The sequence below is a fragment of the Sardina pilchardus genome, chromosome 15 (genome assembly GCF_963854185.1).
Source record: "Sardina pilchardus chromosome 15, fSarPil1.1, whole genome shotgun sequence".
NCBI classification, from domain to species: Eukaryota; Metazoa; Chordata; class Actinopteri; order Clupeiformes; family Clupeidae; genus Sardina; species Sardina pilchardus.
The window spans coordinates 9,138,242-9,152,847 of record NC_085008.1 but is presented as its reverse complement, the minus strand read 5'-3'; the positions used below and the strand labels follow the sequence as shown (position 1 = coordinate 9,152,847).

General features: G+C 39.9%; 1 protein-coding gene across 1 annotated transcript in view; it reads left to right on the top strand.

Annotated features, from left to right (window-relative positions):
- The window catches only part of sec16b (SEC16 homolog B, endoplasmic reticulum export factor), a 66,428-nt gene that overhangs the window by 11,094 nt on the left and 40,728 nt on the right, over nt 1–14,606 (top strand). Inside the window, exons 18-26 of the mRNA XM_062555361.1 lie at nt 322–435; nt 1,678–1,762; nt 1,985–2,353; nt 2,733–2,761; nt 2,917–3,033; nt 3,120–3,218; nt 4,148–4,265; nt 7,563–7,618; nt 7,788–8,175. Of these exons, the coding sequence (XP_062411345.1) occupies nt 322–435; nt 1,678–1,762; nt 1,985–2,353; nt 2,733–2,761; nt 2,917–3,033; nt 3,120–3,218; nt 4,148–4,265; nt 7,563–7,618; nt 7,788–7,796 (996 nt within the window). The 3' untranslated portion in view covers nt 7,797–8,175. The remainder of the gene's footprint in view (nt 1–321; nt 436–1,677; nt 1,763–1,984; nt 2,354–2,732; nt 2,762–2,916; nt 3,034–3,119; nt 3,219–4,147; nt 4,266–7,562; nt 7,619–7,787; nt 8,176–14,606) is intronic.

Genomic DNA, 14,606 nt, shown 5'->3' with positions numbered 1-14,606 from the left:
GCGCAAATACAAAGTGGGAAGTGGAATAATAAGAGGAAGCCCAGGAAGAACAGTAGATTGTAATAACACAGACACACAGACACAGACAAAGACACACAGACAGACAGACAGACACACACACACACACACAGTTGAAATGACATAGCTTCCTATAGATTGTTACCAGTCCTTTATATTTCATGAGGGGTCCATGAAATGTCATGGGAGCATTTTGAAAGGTCACTGAAAATGTGATGGTAACCTATGAGAGCCAGTGCTGTGCAGTGGACTCTGTGTGCCATTATTTTGCTGAGTCGTGTGTATCCTGATCCTCCTCCTCAGCTGACTGACAGGCTGAAGCACGGTGAGGACTCTCTGGTTGACGCAGGTGCTAACAGCGACTTGGAAGAACCTGATTGGCTGATGGAGCTGCGCGCCAGAGAGATCGGAGCTCAGGTACCCTACAGGTTTCATGTGGGAGTAAAACATTTTCTCCATGTACGTTTCGGAAACTTTTCATGAATACTTTGATATGGGGTGTTAATTACTCCTGAACTGCTTTATAAATACTTTATGAAGCTGAATATAGCTTTACTAACAATAAGCAAAAATGCAGAACAAAATTATTAGCAAAAGTTTCACAAGCTGGTCACACACAACCATGACCACTCTGAAACCTATTGAGCCCTTATACAAACAGACAATAAAACACTTGATTGCAAAGCTAGCACCTATCATTATTTTCTCATTGTACAAAATCATATGTATTTTTATTTTAACAATTTAACATGTTTTAGTGATTCCTGCCTTGTTTATAAGATCTTAAATGGACTTGTACTTCCTCCACTGAGACAATTTATAATGTGTAAGCACAATAGTGGAAGAGCAACAAGGGCAGTCACTGGAGGGGACCGTGTCACACAAACTGGGGGCAAACTGTGTTTTCAATCAGAGCCACTCAGTTCTGGAATAGTTTACCTATAGAAAAAAGTAACAGCTACCCAACTTTTAAACTCAAACTTAAGACCTGGTTCATAGCAAGCCAGATATGTGAGCATATAATGTGTGATAAATGTATTGAATGATTTCTAGTGTTGGTTGCTTTGTTTTTACTTTATGTTTTATTCAAGGTTGCCCTTTTTAGAACTGGCAAGGGACAACAGATGAAAATCAGCCCATACGGCTAACTCTGACTTATTATACAGCACCTTGTCTGTTGATTAATGAACACTGCTAATAATTAAACATTGATAAATAATTATAAATAAACTTTTTAAAATATTCTTTTTTGGGGGGTCTCAAATGTCAGTCAGGCGGGCTTAGCTTCTCCAGGCACCTCCACAGTATTTATACCCTTCATTTGATATCTTCATCATTTGATATTTTGCATCTCATATACTTGATTCAACAAATCACTGTACTCATCTTAGCTGACACTTCACCCACCAGGAGCATTCATTGAAAAATCTATAAACAATGACTGTATTTTACTCGTTGTGTACTCATATGTTCATATGTTATATACATACGCATTGTGGATAAAGTACACATTTAGGTTTTTGTATTTTAGGTTTAAGACGTTGATGTTTTGACTCCAAGTAACACAGATGCTTGACATTTTCTGGCATAATCTGGCAACATCTGGCTTTCCTTTCAATTGTTGTTACAACATTGACTTTGAAATATATATTTGCTTAGATGAAGCACTGGGTTTGTAATGAACCATACCAGCCAGCTGGAGAGAAGAATGCTGTTGACCCTGACGAGAGCAGAGTTGGATCAGGTAACACCGCCCTCCCTGACCCAGTTTCCAGTATCACTCAGCAAACCTTTCTCTGTATGTCCACTAGGGGGCAGTGTCCCATTCACCATGCCCCATTGACAATCTTGCTGGTCACAGAGAAGCCTAATGCACCCGCCAGCTGTGTCTATTCCCCGGACTGAGTTAAGTATGTCAGTAGGGACCGTTAAGATATTGTGATTCCTGTTTGCCCCTCTGCTGTAGGTGTGCACACAGGCACTCAGCTGTATGGTGAAGGCATGTGGGCGCTCACTGGTGCTGCAACTGCCACTAGCCTGCCAGACTCCCTGCCCGTTGGGGCCCAGGGGGGCTGGATCCCACCAGTGGACGGCCCTCCTCCAACGACAGGTCAGCTGACGCAGGAGTCCCCAATGCTCACAGGCTACGGCCAGATGATGGTACCCTCGTCCACAGAACCCGAGAGACAGGCAGAGTCTGTGGCCGAGCCTATCCCACACTGTGCTGCTGATCATCAGGGTCCAAGTCTCCTCCCCATCCAGCCCGGCTCCAGTTACCCCCCTCCTGCCGAAGCTCTGCATCCTCCCCTCTCCTCTCCTCCAGCAGACCCTCAAGGTCAGGATGGAGGACAGAGCCTGCAGTCTCCCTATAGCTCCTCACTAGAGTAGTTTTTGCTATAATTTCCACAAATATTACTATTTTCATTATGTGTAAATACAGACTGTTTGATTAAACAGAAGGCACTTCTGTCTTTTATCATACTTAAATGTATTATCCATCTGAGTGGATCCTGCTTATAAAACAAGCTTGAACATGTTGTATAAATATACAAGGAAAATTATAACACTGAAATAATAAAGGAAATGTTACATCACTATTATCCCCTAGTTACCCTTGCATTGAAATCTGAGATTTGAGATAGACAGCTCTAACTGTGATATGTGTTGTAGTTTCTTTGTGATGTGATTGACACTACCTTATTCCTCCTCTGTAGGCCTAGGCATCTCTTACGGACCAGCAATGGTAAGTCATAAGTCATGAACTTATTTGACATCACATTTATGTTGTTGATGAGCTCCAAGTTCTTGAATTTCAAATGTTTCCAGTGTTTTGGCAGTATATTTGCACAAGTAAAAAATAGACGCCCTTGGGTCAAATGTAAACCTACGCTTCTGTAGGTGCCTCTCTACACGAATGGTACGACACCGGGGGGAGGTGATTTGGCCAAGCCGACCAAGTTTCCAACCCTGCCAGAGCCCAAAACCAAGGACACAGCGAGCATCCAACCAGGCAAAGTGGGTGTTGCCTGCAAACGGAACCCCTACCCTCTACATAGGACATTCTTGATCTTATGGTTTATCATTTATTATTCCTTTCGCAGAGCACCAAGACGGGCTGGTTCAGTGGATGGTTCCGGAGCAAGGCAAAGGACACAGAGAGGGACGACAGTGACGTAGGCCCTCCTTTAGCCCCACTTCAGGTATGATATCATTGACCAGACCTTGTCTTTGTGTTTTTGAAGGAATGAGGGCTAAGATCTGGTGAATACAGATGCACTCAGTGACAATCAAATACAAGTGGAATCACATGCAGCCAAAACAGCTCAGTGTCGTGTGACACGGAGCAAAGGTGCCGTAAGCAAAGGGTTTTTTTTGCATTGGATTTCTTTCCTTCGACCAAAACAACTCAATTTCATGAGTGACATGAACCAAAGGTGCAGTAGCCTAAGCAAAGGCTTTTTTTTTTGCATTGGATTTCTTTTTGAAGAATGAAGGAAATAATGAAATGTATTGATGCTGAATAACAACAAAATACGGCTTTAGAGTTATATAACAAACTAATTAATATTATCTTTGGATTTCTTATGCACATATTGTCAATGTGCTAATCCTAGTGTATACAGTGCCAGTCCTAGTGTATTACACTGTACTTAGCAGTTTAATAACAATGTAACAAAGACAACAAGGGTAAGAACATTATTATCACATCTAGCAAACTACTGCTAGCAAAATGCTACGGTTAAAACAGTTTTAGTATTGTAATATGTGGATTTAATATGTAATCCATGAAATGTATAGATGTGTAGATTTTATAGTACATTAGTAAAAAGTAAGTAAAGAGCTGTACTGCCCAACTTCTCAACCTGTTATTAGGTCAAGCCAAAAGCTAACTTACTCACACTGTGTGAGTAATTTTGTTATACCTTTAAAACTTAAACTTAAAGGGTGTCAGATTCACAAATGCACATTTATGTTTTGTATCCCTTACACTGTAGTGTTATTAGTTTGTATGCTTTGCTACGTGAATAAAAGGCACTGTGTGTCTTTAAAGTGGTGCTTGTATAACTGGCCCATTTTGAGCGAGACAGCAACGCGACTCACGAGGCTCAACTTTTTGTGCATTTTGCAGGAGCCAACGAGCAGTCCTACTTTGTCATCGGGGCCACTTCAAACATCAGTGGAATCCTCTAGAACATTAAATGCCCCCCCTTTGTCCACAGGTGTCAACCCTTTCTCCAGACGAGCTGGTAAGTTCGACGTAAGTTCGACAGATTGTTGACCTGTGAGTATTTTCCCGAGTAGGGGTTCAGCAGAGACGAGGTCAACGAAATGTCATCAGCTTAAAGCTAGTGAACAACAAGGGTAAAGCTAATGTGTGAAACTATCCTAGTGTCTTCACCCAGTGTATTTGATTGGGATGTTGTGATGGTATCTGTAATTTCTGCTCTCAAAGACAAAGCAGAGTCTCCTTGTTTGTATGCACAGCCCCCCTATATCCTTGCCAGAGTTAGCAGCTGTGTAGTCATGACGCAGTTAAGAACTCAGCTTAATGGGTCAAGTTCAGTTACAAGGTACACGCAAAACAAATGAAAATAAACCATAGAACGGACACAACAAAGTGAGAAGTGATGTTTAAAAGGTGTTATTAAAAATAAAAGGCAGTTATTAGAAGCAATGACACTGATTAAAAGATATTCTAATATATCCATGGAGGGTGAGTCCAAATCAAGAGTTACTTGAAATCCATTCCATATGGCACATTTTTTAAAAAGCAGATTTGCCCAGTTCTTTTCATATAGTTGTAACTTATCGGTGGATATTTTCTCTGACGAACAAGAGCTGTAAGGGCTAACACTAGTAAGCTACATTCCAGAACATTCTAGACATGGAAAGTCAGGGAATTTGATCAGTTTTGAGGCGAAGTCATGGAATATCAGGGAATTATGTTGTAGCAGTTTAAAATGCACTTGCCAAAATACATGAATACAACCATATGTCCACACAGAACAGGTATATATCTGGTTATTAGCTTCACTGCTTGCTGGCATAGTTGTGGTTAACCCAACTTTGTTTATTCAGTGGCCATTGATTCATCTCCAGCTCTAAAAAGTAAAAGATACTTGAATGCTATGTCAATTTTTTATTTTTAGTTTTTTTCCCCCCAAAGTCATGGAATTTTACATTTGACTTAGAAAGGGAACCCTGTGCTTAGTGTAGTAATTTGGCCATGAACGCTTTTGCAATGAAAACAAATGTTTGGGTGTTCCTTCTGAGATCCTGTATACAATATTTTGGTTTGTCTGTACGAACCCATCCATGGTACCTTGAGCATTGTCAATGTCAATTTACTTTGACATGGCTCCATGCCCACTGCTAATGGCTATAACCATTTTGTTGCTAACGCAAACAGCGGTCTTGCTCAAAACTCAGATTTTGCTCCTGAAGGAAAGTTTCAACTGATCCTAATTTGATTTAACTCCGAATCTTTCCTTTAACTACTATATCTGCAGATTTGTAGTCATCTATGGACACACACTGATTTCTCCCAATTTAGTCATTTGAAAACCAGTTCAACACAATGTCACTGAAATCTATAGGGCTTATTCGCAAACATCGCCACAGCCATAGTGATGACATCCTCAGTCTCCTCATACCCTTCCCATTTTCTGACAGTTGGTAACTCTAGGTGCTCTTTGCTGTTGATCAGCTGTTTATTGCACAACAGGCGTTTATCAGTTGACAGCTGCATTAAATAGGTCTATCTGTGCATTGGCTATATTAACAATATGGCCACTGTGAACATTATTACTTGATCTTATGTAGATCTAATAAGACCAATACATCAAAGAGTTTGAAAAGAAAGACTATGACCTACAGAATCAAATGCAATAAAAAAAAATGAAGAGTGCTGTCGTTTTCTTTTATCTAAAGCAGTGATAATGTCATTTGTAAAAGTTGTAGTTATTGTACTATGGCCAGAAGCCAGAGTGTGTACAACTTTTATCAGATAAAAATGTGTTCATTCGATTTCATAGACTTACTGATAGTTGGAACAAGACTCAGTAGACGTCCAAACATATTTACAACTTCAAGAAACACCTCACCTCTCTTTATTGTCACAGAATAAGAATGTCAAATATAGCTGCAAGCAGCATTGAGGGGGCCAAGCAGTAGGCCGGATTAACCATGGCAACTCGACGCTGTTAGCTCAATGCTTCAATGAGACATATGGCCGTAAGCAGCCAGAGCAAGTTTCATGTCTAGCACGTCAAAAGTTACAAGCCAATTTGCATTTTTGCAAACTGCAGCTATCCTAGAAGTCAAAGGTAGAAGTCAACATTTCTTGGGGCGTCCTCAGGATTAGTTTACTAAGTTTGCTTTTGATAGATGCAAAGATAGCTTAGATATGAGCTCACTACCTGTTTGGCGGCCTCCCCACCAACTTTGATTGGCTGCGACAGGCAAACACTTCCGTCAATTGTTACAGAAATCAATGCTGTATCAAGGCGTGGTCTGAAGATGGTCTGTGCCTATTTTGGTGAGGATCAGCTGAAATTTGTGACCTCCGAAAATGTATTAGTGTTTTTGATTAAATCCAATATGGCAGCTGAATCAATTACGTTGAGGTCATGAGTTGCCATCTGTCGACATAAGGATCTCCCACAGTATTACCAGACTCCACTAGTCCATTGTAATTCTAAGCACTGCTACAGGCCAAAAGGCATGTTTCTGAATTATAGCGCCCCCTAGAGGTCAAAGGTCACCAAATTTCTTGAGCACACTCCTTATGAGGTCGTCAGTTAATCTATTAAGTTTGCTTTTAATACATGCAAGGGTTGCTGAGATATGAGCTCACTTCCTGTTTGGCGGCTATTGTTTGGTTTTTGATTGGTGGCTATGGGCGAACGGTAATAGTTCTGGAGACAAAAAGCAATGCCTTTATTAGGCATGGTCTGATGATGATGTTTGTCAAATTAGGTGTCGATCAGACAAAATTTGTGACCTGTGAAACTTTAGTTTCACTTTGGCTAAAATCCAAAATGGCGGAAAATCCATCATGGCGGAAAATGACATCATAGGGTGCGTTGAACTCGGGCAAGTCAACAACACCTGACTTTTGAAAATTGGACCAACGGTTAAAGTTACGTGCGTGAATGCACGTCCAACTTTGACCTGTTGGTGGCGCTAGAGCGCTTGAGCTGCCGACATGAAACTTGATCACATGACTCATGAGACTGTCCCCAATTAGTGTGCAAAATTTCACAACTTTTCACCAGTCGTTTCTATGAGCTGCCATTGACTTCCACTACGGAATAATAATCAGAGCAAAACATAGGTGCCTTCGCAGCTCAAACTCAGTTTTGACAATGGCAGATACAGTAGATCCATATCATTCTGAGAGCTGAAAAACATGAGGTCCTCTGAGAATAGCCAGAGACAGCCTAAGAATAGCATTTTATTTCTGCGTGTTCTGTATTCAATCTGTGTGCGTTACAGCCAAGGACGTTATTTCTGCACGTGACACATCTTGTTTTCTCATCTAGCTGGAGGTCAGCCCCAGAGTGTCTACATGACACCGAACCACGGGTCTATGCCACAGGTGAGTTCCTGGGACAGCTGACAGCACATGGAACTGAACAGCTAGTGTGTCTGTGTGTGTGTGTGTGTGTGTGTGTGTGTGTGTGTGTGTCTGTTTTAACTCTTAAAGCAGTACCCTACTGCTTTCCTAATGCTTTGCCTTTGTTTGTTGTTTTGTTGTTTATATGCAGAGTGCCTAACATAGGACAGGCCCAAAGGATTCTTCAGGATGAGGATAACCCCAAGGATAGGTCCGCAGCAAGTAAAAGAGCATTCTAGACGTGGATGTCTTTGATCAAGATGTCTGTCTTATTTGATCAAGTCAAAACAGTGGCCATGTGGGACAGCACCATGTGGCAATTGGCACACATTTCCTTTTTTGGATGCTAGTTTGGGCCTTTCCGCCCTGGGAGGTTATGCGCTGCTGGGCATAGGAGCACGCAGGTCAAGTCAATGTGGAGCAGTGGATGAGGGGGAGGAAGATCGGCTTTTAAGGGCCTGACACTGTGAGGAAGCTCAACAGCTGAAGCCTCATGGTTTTGTGCTGAGGGCTGTGAAAGGGCTGCTTGAATGGTTGAGGTTGGTGAGAGGGGGTCATGGGGATGGGGGGGGGGGGGGGGGGGGGGGGGGGGAGGTGGGGGTCTGTGGTAGTAGGGGGTGAGGGGTGGGATTGAATGAGGTTGTGGCGGTGGGGGTATTGGTGTTGACGTGCTTGATGTACCCCAACAGCCTCATCTTTAGTGAGGCAGCATGTTTTGTGTCATTTGTACCGTCAGCAAAAGGCCAAAGCAGGATAAACACTATATGACCAGAATATCCGCTTAAGCATTCTTAAATCTGCACCAACTGCCCGAGCATGCTGCCCAGTGGTGTGCTGTGTAGGGGCCAGGCTGGGGGATGGGCTATGGGCGGGGAGAAAGGAGGTGGCCAGCTCCCACATGGGAGTATAGTGACAGGCTTGGCTTCGCTGCATGGTGGTGATAAGTGCCAACAGCCAATAACACATACTTTGCATTCTGCAGTCCCCCTAGCAACTTTCTCTGTGTCCCTCCCCGCATACACTCAAGTGGTGTGGGATTAATGAAAATGTATTGTGTCCAATCCGCGACTTAGCCACACCAGCACTTTGAGCTTCAACTCAGGTCCTAAAATGCCATATAGTCATAAAACAGATCTTAGGTGATAACCATAGAGAAATTAAGAATTTAATACTTGAATTAGGATGGTGCATACTTTAAGAAGTTTTTTTAAAAATAATTATGCAAAGTGTTTTGTATAGAAGTTTAGCGAAGGAAGCATTGTCGGGATTCTGGAGCTAAATGTATTAATGCATTCCTGTACTGTTTTATTGGTTGGTTTTTGTATATATCTTGTGCCTCATCAGCACAAATATGTTAGTGTGCCACTATGTCACCCCATCCCAAAATTATCCTCAAGAGAACAACATGTCCCTCTCATTGAATACAGACCTACAGGTCTAGTGCCAGACTGACCCAGTGCACTACCATGTGTGTTGTTATATAACATGTCACCCTACAGTGCACTTGAGCTCCAGGCGTCCGTTTCAGATTGACTGCTCTCCTCTTGGCAGATGTGTGTGTGTGTGGGAATGCAGTGGTATATCAGATGTGCAGCGGTGTCATTTTTAAGCTAAATCAATGAGTAGCTTACTGGATGTCTTGCATCAATACTGCGTATAGGCTTATTTATTTGGGTTATTTATGAAGGCAGAAATGTATGATGAAATGCTATCTGAACAGTGAAAATTAGATGCAAAAAGTGAGTTTTGCCATTTAGTCAATAAACTAAAAGCCATTTAGTCAATAAACACCATCAGGTTATGTTGCCTGAGCACACTAACCCATATGAACAAAAAATCATGAAAATATATAGCAAATATACAGTAAATACAGTAGTTGCGTACATCTGCCATACATATTACAGTATAAATGCTGAATAGTGAATAAGTGATAAGCCTAAAAAAATAGCAGCATATAGAGATCTTTTGTTAGTGATTTTCACTTTGACTTAAATTAAGTTGACTGATCAAAAGGGCAACTTTGTTCCAGAACATTTTATTAATAGTTACCAACGTTCAGGATTCACACATCAAAGATGTGCAGTAGATGAGATGAATAAGTGTTAGTGTGCCACTATGTCATCCCATCCCAAAATTATCCTCAAGAGAACAACATGTCCCTTTCATTGAATACATATCTAGGCTTACAGGTTTAGTGCCAGACTGACCCAGTGCACTACCATGTGTGTTGTTATATAACATGTCACCCTACAGTGCACCTGAGCTGCAAATGTCCGATTCAGATTGACTGCTCTCCTCTTGGCAGATGTGTGTGTGTGTGGGAATGCAGTGGCATATCAGATGTGCAGTGGTGTTATTTTCAAGCGAAATCAATGAGTAGCTTACTGGATGCCTTGCATCAATACTGCGTATAGGCCTATTTATTTGGGTTATTTATGAAGGCAGAAATGTATGATGAAATGCTATCTGAACATGAAAATATATAGCAAATATACAGTAAATACAGTAGTTGCGTACATCTGCCATGCATATTATAGTATAAATGCTGAATAGTAAATAAGTGATAAGCCTAAAAATAGCAGCATATAGAGGTCTTTTGTTAGTGATTTTCACTTTGACTTGAATTAAGTTGACTGATCAAAAGGGCAACTTTGTTCCAAAATATTTTATTAGTAGTTACCAACGTTCAGGATTCACACATCAAAGATGTGCAGTAGATGAGATGAATAAAGTGTAGCGCAAGCCGTGCATACATGTAAGTGACTAGTGTTGGATTTTATTAAACATGTTTTAAGGATGCTGCGGAGCTAACCAAATGATATCTGACATTAAGTTAGATGTTTTCATCACCATTTGTTGTGTCTTATGGCACTGGTTGCCAAAGTGTGGGTTAGATGCAGAGTAACAGCAGCTGCAGGACAAACAAAGAGCCATAATGAAAACCTTAAACATTCAAGCACCGGTCAAATTAATATGGCAGTGCTCTTACAGTATAGTAGCCTGCAATTAATCTTGTGATGAGTTAATCGCCTGAATATGTTTTTTTTTTTTTCAAATTTACTGAAACCTTGTAAATATGATTTTATCATTGGTGATAACCACAGAGAAACAAAGAATGTAATACTTGAATAAGGATGGTGCATACTTTAAAGAAGTATTAAAAAATAATCCAAAGTGTTTTGTTTTGAAGTTTAGCGATGGAATAATTGTTGAGAGTCTGGAGCTAAATGTTTTAATGCATTCCTGTACTGTTTTATTTGTTGTTTTTTCTTTTTGATTATTCTGCCTCATAAGCACAAATATGTTAGTGTGCCATTATGTCATCCCACAGTTCTCTGTAAACAGTGTACAGTAGTGACCACTAAAATTATCCTCCAGAGAACAACATGTCCCTCTCGTTGAATACAGATCTAGGCTTACAGGTCTAGTGCGAGACTGACCCAGTGCACTACCATGTGTGTTGTTATATAACATGTCACCCTACAGTACACCTGAGCTGCAAGCGTCCAATATAGATGGACTGCTCTCCTCTTGGCAAATGTGTGTGTGGGAATGCACTGGCATATCAGATGTGCAGCTGTGTCATTTTTGAGTGAGAATAATGAGTAGTGTACTGGATGCTTTGCATCAATACTGCATAGGCCTATTTATTTGAGTTATAAACAATCACACAGAGGCTCTTCTGTAAATGTAGCTGTTCATCCTACGAAGGAAGAGATTTATGATGAAATACTATTTGAACATGGTATACAAAAGGTGGAGCTAAAGTTTTAAAATGCCATTTAGTCAATAAACACATTCATGTTATGTTGTCTGAGCATGCTTGTGCTCAGCACACATATGATAGAAGAAAAACAGTGGAAATACATAGCAAATATACAGCAAATAGTTGCGTACAATTGGCATGCATATTGTAGTATACAATCTTAATAGTAAGTGATGAACCTCAAGAAATTAGCAGCATCAAGGTCTTGTGTTAGTGATTTTCACTTTGACTTGAGTAAGGTTGACTGATTATTCCAAAACATTTTATTTATGCTTACCGAGAAGTTTTTAAAATAATCTAAATTGTTTTGTATAGAAGTTTAGCGAAGGAAGCATTGTTGGGATTCTGGAGCTAAATGTATTGTTGCATTCCTGTACTGTTTGTTGATCGTTATTTTTCTGTTCTGCCTTAAGTACAAGTATGTTAGTGTACCACAATGTCATCCCACAACTCTCTGTAAACACAGTGTACAGCAGTGACCACTAAAATTATCCACAGAAGAACAACATGTCCCTCTCATTGAATGCAGATCTAGGCTTACAGGTCTAGTGCCAGACTGACCCAGTGCACTACCATGTGTGTTGTTATATAACATGTCACCCTACAGTGCACCTGAGCTGCAAGCGTCCGTTTCAGATTGACTGCTCTCCTCTTGGCAGATGTGTGTGTGTGTGTGTGGGAATGCAGTGGCATATCAGATGTGCAGTGGTGTCATTTTTAAGCTAAATCAATGAGTAGCTTACTGGATGTCTTGCATCAATACTGCGTATAGGCCTATTTATTTGGGTTATTTATAGTACTGTCAAAATAGCTTATTAACTTCGATTAATTCATTAGAGAAAAAATAACTGATTTTACAAAAAAACAACAGAGATTAATCGATTCCGTATGACCTTTGACCCGGAGCCGTTCTAGTCAATAACTATAAGACTGTAAAATGAAGGAGAGAGAAGCGAATGTGCGACCTAGATCATTGATTGGAACATATACTTTTAAAAAACTTTCTGACGGTGTTTATTTTTTTATTAATAAAAAATAGTGTATTAAAACACTTTTGTTTATTAATAATGTCCTCTACAATGTCTGCAGCAAGGAAATTGCATATCACTGTTCGTTAACTCTAAATACCACATCAATGCAAAGAAATAGTGTTGACATTGAGGGGAGTGTCCCGTAGGTTATAACTGTGGCCTGAAACACCTTGTGTGTGAAAAAAACCCTTCCCCCAAGCACTTTTGAATTTACAGTTTTTTTCAATCGCTAACAAGCGTTTGTCCATTCATTTGACACATTTTCAAAACTGTAAACACAGTTAGCACAACATCGGTCTTTTGTGGCCATACCATTCACACATTTCATGTCGTTTTCACACAGTATGCAGTCAGTGAATACATTTCCACGATGCTTACATTTTGCAACAGACAATACCTCTTAACAGAATTATGGATAATTGTTCTATTATTTACGAATGTTAACACACAAAATCCCACAATAGCAAACACATTATTCCAAACCTTAGATACAGTATAAAAACCTCTGCTTCTGCCATGATATCAGTTCAAAAGCAATATATCTCAGCTGATAATAAACAAACAATTGAATAAATGACACACATGATGTTGGGTAAATTGGGCCAACCACAGCCAATTCCAGTCTGGCTTAAGCCCAACGCCCACCAGAAACGGCGTTCAGGGGTGTTCGGCGGTCTGGGCTTGCCGCGCAGGATTTTAGAATAGTTTTCTATCTCTGTGCGGCTGCTGTGCGGCCGACGTTTCCAGTGGGCGATGCTCCATTGAAAACAATGGAATTCTATTTTTTTTCGTGGCACGGCGCGCCGCGTACGCTTCTGGTGGGCGATGGCCTTTAGACTTTTCTAGATTTTTTTCATATGACATTGACACAGTAGAGGACTTTGAGGAGTGATGTTTTTGGAAAAAAAACTGAAAAAGACAAACACTGTGATGTCTATACAAGGAAGAGTAAGAGCAAGGGGCCCAGGAAGAAGGGCAGGCCAGTGAGAGGAGCAGGGCCAGGGAGAAGAGTAGGCCCAAGGAGAGGGCAAGGTAGAGGTGTAAGAATGTGTGGTGGTGGCATTCCAAGGGCTGCAACAGTTGTCAGTGATGAAATTTGTGCCACTATCGTTGTAATCAACCTAGGCCTTTCACTAAGAAAGGCTGGTGAGAATACATGTAAATATCAGATACAATGTTGATGACACAGTCATTTTGTGGGGTTTTTTTTGTTCCCCCCTTTTCACCTGGGCTTTTTGCTGTTGTTTTATGTTCAGAATGCTCTTGTGTGTTTCATGGCTATTTTGTTCACTGTAAGCAATACTGTACAACTTTTTCTGTTCTATCATTCTGTAAACAGTATTTCTACTGTACACTGTAAAAAATAGATGGCCTTATTTACGCAAAAAAATTGTGGTAACAATTTCCCTCTAATTTTTTTACGTTTGTAATGACAGGTTTTCTAAATATCCTTTACTATAATATTTTATGTAAAGCTTACAAATGTTTTTTACGTTTGTAGTAACATATTTTCTAAACATCCTTTACTATAATATTTTATGTAAAGCTTACAAAAGTTTTTACGTTTGTAGTGACATATTTTCTAAACATCCTTTACTATAATATTTTATGTAAAGCTTACAAAAGTTTTTACGTTTGTAGTGACAGATTTTCAAAACATCCTTTACTATAATATTTTATGCAAAGCTTACAAATGTTTTTACGTATATTTTTGTAGCTTTCTGAATGTTAATGAATTATGAATGAATTGTGTTTTTTCTACTAATCTTTTCCTGTTTTCAAACCTCAAACCACAGTGTGGACTATTAAAGATTTCTATCTATTCTATTCTCATTTTTTCAACATGAATTTATAATCACAATACAATAACACAATACAATAGTAACGACACCATGCAATTTACATAACGACTGGTTTAATTAACCAAGTATTGTGTGCATCACATTTGATCAAACATCACATTTTACAAACATCACGCCCACAACTGGGCAAGTTACAAATATTTTCAACATTTATCTCTAGTTAAGCATGTTAAACATGGCAATGAGAACAAAAGAAAAAAAAAAGCTTAGTGTGCAACACTGAGATGCAAGAATAATTGTCAGTAATTTCTCTTAGTGTTTGTTCAGAAGCCTCTTTGGGTTAAGCTCAAGAAAGTCCAATCAGCAGTATA